This window comes from Arctopsyche grandis, chromosome 2, assembly GCF_051622035.1.
Source record: "Arctopsyche grandis isolate Sample6627 chromosome 2, ASM5162203v2, whole genome shotgun sequence".
Classification (NCBI taxonomy): domain Eukaryota; kingdom Metazoa; phylum Arthropoda; class Insecta; order Trichoptera; family Hydropsychidae; genus Arctopsyche; species Arctopsyche grandis.
The window spans coordinates 4,489,657-4,495,656 of NC_135356.1; the positions used below are offsets into that span (position 1 = coordinate 4,489,657).

The 6,000-nt window shown below is 34.5% G+C and overlaps 1 protein-coding gene across 1 annotated transcript in view; it reads right to left on the reverse strand.

The window, feature by feature from the left end:
* Positions 1 to 5,551, reverse strand: part of LOC143922845 (LON peptidase N-terminal domain and RING finger protein 2) — a 93,581-nt gene extending 88,030 nt beyond the window's left edge. The window contains exons 1-2 of the mRNA XM_077446199.1: positions 5,505 to 5,551; positions 4,623 to 4,727 (exon numbers count right to left, since the gene is read on the reverse strand). Coding sequence (XP_077302325.1) covers positions 4,623 to 4,652 — 30 coding nt within the window. The 5' untranslated portion in view covers positions 4,653 to 4,727; positions 5,505 to 5,551. The remainder of the gene's footprint in view (positions 1 to 4,622; positions 4,728 to 5,504) is intronic.
* Positions 5,552 to 6,000: the final 449 nt, after the last annotated feature.

The following is a 6,000-nucleotide window of genomic DNA, read 5'->3' on the forward strand; positions in this document are numbered from 1 at the left end:
TTATGACTAACTGTATCGAAGGCTTTCTCATAATCGACGAAACTTAGGCACAGTGGCCGTTGATATTCGTTGGCGCGCTCGATTAGTTCGCCAACTACTTGGAGGTGGTCCATTGTGCTGAAATTTGCCCTAAACCCTGCCTGCTCTATAGGTTGGTTCTCGTCGAGGATATTCTTCAGCCTTTCTGTAATAACCTTCGTGAAGAGCTTGTAGACCGCTGAAAGTAGACTAATGGGTCGGTAGTTCTTGATATCGCTTTTGTCGCCTTTTTTGTGTATTAAAATGATAGTTGCGTTATTCCATCCTTCTGGTATAGCTTGGTTCTGGATGCATTTGCTGAAAAGCCTAGCTAAGATATTAATTAGGGGGGGGCCGCCACATTTAAGTAAGTCGATGGGAATATTATCTTCCCCTGGGGTTTTACCATTCTTTGCAGTTTTTAGCGCGGCCTCTACTTCGCTAGGCAATACTGCAGGAACCCTTTGGCCGTGTGTCGATTCCAGAGTGGGGAATTGGCCGTTGTCGTTCTCGTATAGTTTTGCATAGAACGTGTAAACTCTGTCTATGATTTCTTCTCTATTCCTAATTATTACTCCGCTCTCTGATCTGATTGCGATCATTTGGTTTTTGCCTAAGAAAAGATCCTGTTTGCACTTTTTCAGGCTACGGTTATTCTTAATGGTATTTTCTATTAGCTTGCTGTTAAAATCCCTGACATCCCTGACTATTCTCTTCTTAATTTCCTTATTTACTAGATTGTATTCTTGCTTATTATTATCCCTATCTAAATTCCTTTTATGCTTAATTAGGTTTTTTGTTTCCGCTGAAATTTTGCTTAATTTAATCTGTTTCCTGAAACCACCTAATTTCTTACCTGTTGAGGTTAGAACCGAACTAATTACAGTGTTCAATTCCTCGATGTCTGCTTCTGGGTTTAATTTCCCGTATCGATTTCCAAGTTCGATATATATATATATATATATATATATATATATATATATATTAATCCAATTGCATTCTGCTTAGAATGTAATCAGAATGCCTGAAAGGGCATAATATTTTGTTGGAATTTATTTCATGATAATATTTTTATTTACAAAAAAATTGATTATGAAACTTTTATAACAAAAAATAATACTTTTATGTGTGAGGATTACTATAATATGTTGAGGCAAGCAATACAAAATACTTAAGTATAGGCTAAGCTAGCTCAGTCAACTTTTTTGACTTAAATATATCGAAAGATAAATATGTTTATAATATTCTATAAATTTTTTATCATTCTACATATAATACATACATATATCCGGTACAATGTTATATCATATATCTTTCCTTTTATGAACCTTCTAAAAACTACACAAATTCATAAAAATACTATTTTATATACTATCCGATGGTTCTAATTTAAATCAAGAACATAAATATACATTATTTATGTTCTTGGTTATAAACACGTTTTGATAATAAAAGAAAAAAACCCAAAAATTGTCAACCGACGTGTTGGCTTAAAAAAATCCGGCTACATCGCACTAAAATATATAAAAATATGTACATGTAAAAACAAATTTTCAGTGACGCAATTTTTTAATAAAACTTTATAATACAAATAATAGGATGAAGGACTTTTTTAATTTGAATTTGAATTTGTTTCTAACAGCAATGTATCCGAAATATTTTGAAAAATAGTTGGCAACTCCAGAGACACTTTATCTCTATATGTGTACATTTAAGTTATCTAAAGCAATTTAAAGCAAAAGGCTAGGGAGGGGGGAGGGTGGGGGGGTAAGCACTCATTGGTGATAATTTAATTTAAGTTGTCCAACCAAGTCGAAGACACTTTTGAATAAATATTTAGTTGCCATGGATTTCTGTATTGACACGAATTAAACATTCAGTCATTTAAAAACGCCAATTAAAATTTATTTTCAAGGCCCTAGCTCAAGTCGAAAGATCCTCATCGAGTCGGACCCTTCAATTACAAATTTCAAGTCACATACAATGTTACGCGTTGTGCAATTTAAAATCTAATCCTATAATAGTAATTCTTAAGCTTAAACGAATCGATATAAAATGATTTTCACAACACATGTACATAATCTAGTAGTGAACTTGTGTAATAAACGTGACTGTAAAAGACATTAGCCCGTACGTTACCGGAAAACCAAGTTTTACAACGAACCCAAAAGATTCTGTGGTCGATGAGCACTACGTTAGGCCTTTACGATGTGAACTGTGAGCTAAGATAATACATCAACATGATAGTACATAAATAGAATAAATAATTTGCGGCCAGGAAACGCGTTAAAAATGAACCACAACAAAAAAATTAGAACCAGAATCATTTAGTACATATATACACAAAGGTACATGTGCTTACATTATGTAAGCACATATATAATTATTATTTAACATGTGTATACAATTTACAGTGACAAGTTTGGATTACATATGTACATACATATATGGACCATATAAATCTTCCATGTTTACCTTGTAGCATGTATTTCATGATTAATGTTTCGGAAAGTTTATTTTATACATTTATCAAAATAAACAATAAAAAAGTGATCGATTATAATCGATGGTAATTGTGATTTTTTTTCATATAATGTTTATAAGCGGAATTCCGTAAATTTCATTGAATATTCATGGTCAAAAATAAATTATTTTCGAGCAAGTAGTAATGCTCGCCGCTTCAACGACAGAATGAATAAATATTTGAATTATTTAAAGCTATAAACGATTGAAATATAATTCGCTAACTTTTGTAGTGTGACAAGGTTGTATGTAACATCCCGTAATTTTCAATTCAAATCGCGTAAAAATGGTTATCATAAGTTGAATAGTTTGGATTACGTAGTCTTACATAATTCAAAAGTACAGCGGCTGGTATACACATTCAGTAAGGGAATGTTGAAATATGAGAATACAGGCATATAAAGTATCAATTGACTGACATTAAAATGTAAAACAAATACTATTGGCCAATAGTTGTTGTAAAAAAACTTTAAAATAGTTGTAAAATGATAAAGACTTAATCCGAGGGGAAAACATACTCCCCGTTTAGCAATTTGAATGTACATAAGTCTAAGTATAGAAGTCAAAATGTTTCCTCTGCTTGCACAATGTACATACATATGAGCGCATTTAGAATAAGTTATACATTATAAGTCCTAAGCCTACTTAAATGTGTGTACATATGTAATAAGTTGTGCTATTTCATTCTATGTAACATCATCAGTTGTATTTCAAAAATTGCACGATCACAAAAATTACATACAATTAATATTATAATACTATTATTCATACAAAACGTATAATGTTTGAAACCTACATAAAAATATTATACAAACACTTCGTATTACACAAAATTTTAAGCCTTGAAATTATTTAGTCATGATAATGTTACGTAGCGTAAAAAATTATTTAAGCAAACAAGCTTTTAATCTTAGGAGTGTTAATTGCTTAAGACTAACTACATATATTAAATATTACAAACAAAAAGCAGAGAAACTACAAAAAAAAAACAAAAACCAATTCGGAAACTAAGGACTTGGACACGTTTAAAGGTCTGTTCGTACTAGGGATCCCAAATATTCGAATATCGAATAATAGCTTTAAATTATTTATTTGTATTTGTAAGAAGTTCAAGGTATTACTAAAATGTTAAGAGAATCATTATCCGGAACATCAAATAGAACTAAATGCGCTGTAGATTGAAAATAAAACGACAAGTTCGTATAAAAATATTCGAATATTCGGATTTGGGATCCCTAGTTCATACCTATTCAGCACGAACCGGCAGCAGCAGGCAACCTGCAAGTACGGACAGTATTCTTGGGTACATTAAATATGGACGCGTATGAATGCGTGAATGCGCATGCGCGAACGGAGTATGAATGCGTCCATATAGAATGTACCAACGAACACTGTCCGCACTTGCAGGTTAGGTATGAACAGACCTTAAACCGACGCTTAATATGTGCAGCACTCAATTAAATGAAGAATCGACAAACGACCGGGACAAGACGGTAATGATCAGAGATTATGCAGTTTCAAATTAAACAACTCAATTAAGTTGCATCACCACATCGTCATCACTATTATCAATAAATTGTGCATTATCATTGTTCAAAAATTTACAAAAACAAAATTCGTTTTAAGTAGGTAAAAAGGTTCTCGCAGCACAATATATCAAAAGAACTGGTTCTACATTATTCTCTCTGTATTTACAGAGCGTTCTTTGCCTTTGGCGTTTTTTTTTTCCTTTTGAAACGAACCGTCCCTTTTCTCATGATTTTATCACGAAATAATAAACAAACACTTCTTTACAATTGAAGCACAGACAGCTATAAAGTTGTGTCCCCAGTTCCCAACAGGATCGGAAAAATTCTATACTAACCACAGAGTTACTTGTGTACGAGTATATATTATTATTACACACAGAAAACTTTTACACAGTCTGCGACTAATTTCGACACCCTGCATCGAACAAAAGGGTCGGAAAAGTTCTCAACACAATTTATACTACCTACAAATTTATATATACATATATATATATATATATATATACATACATCTATATCTATGACACTAACCAATCTAAACACTACACTTACGGCATATTCGAAAACGGCGGGACACTTCATAAAAACTTTTTTTTGTTCTCACACTTTTTAAAACACAATTTAACTATTTTTATTTTTCACCACTATTGTTTCAACCTTTTACAGAGAGAAAGAATTATGCGACAATGTTTAATGCAATCAAGAATGGCGTAAAACAGCGGCAAAAAAAAAACAAAAAAAAAAACAGGTGGTTGCAGTATACAATATGACCGCATCGAAAAGTAGGACATGCGCAACCAACGATCGTAACGAAAACTTCAAAAGTTCACATAAATTATGTAATTCGTTTTATTTTTATTCGCTTTTGATTCGAATGTGTTTATATGGTGATATTGAAATATAACTTCACATCACTTTTTACGTAACGATTGTTATGAAGAACGCCGCGAACTCTGCAAACTCGCGCTCTGTAACACTTGATGATGACGTTACATTTGTACATTACGTTACAGATCCGATTCGTACGAGTAGCAGTGACTAAAAGTCAAGAAACGCACAGTCATATATACACACACACACACACACAGTCGGATGACTCACCCACCCTCTCGATGATTAATTCGCACTAATATTCACAATGGATTATTTCACTCTATAAAAGGTTGAAAAATATATATGTATATATATAAAAAAAAAAAAACACTTTTTTTTATTATAAAGGAACGATGTCGGGGGGGGGGGGGGGGGGGCTGAATTACGTCACGATAAACTTTAAAACAATCTTATGGAGGGGTGATGGATCGGGTGTGCGTGGGGCTTGCTTCGGTAGTGTGATGATGGTTTGGTAGTGTGATGGGGAACGGTTTGGATATATGTATGTGCGGGGATGGGTGTGAGAGCGTTGAATGATGGTGATATCGCGAGCTTGTTTACCGGATAATGGCGCGTCCACACCAGCGAGCGAGCGACGCTCGAGTGTCGATGGAGAAAGCACCGCCACTGCGGACCGCGCTCGCCCCACGACCATGACCCACATGTGTGCGCAATGGCTTCTTCGATCCGCAACACCTGCAATCCTAGTGCACTCCTTATCCTCAACGTCAGGACATGGTCCGATTTGATCCTCATCCTTTGAGAGGCACGCCCACTATTCAGCCCATTAGCTCCCCCCCCCCTCCCCACGCATGCCTAGAACACAAGTTCCGACTTGGTGAAGTCAGCTAGTTACTACACACACACACACACACAGTCAGTGTCGTTGTCTTAAATGAAAGAGTACCAGGGCGGTGTTTAATTTTTACAATCCCTCCCCCCCCCCATCCGCTTTTTTCGTTACTTAAAAAATATGTATTCTAATCGGTTCGGTGATTACTGGTCACAAAGTCACTAAAATCTATTTAACAGAGAAAATCTGACAGACGAAAAGTCA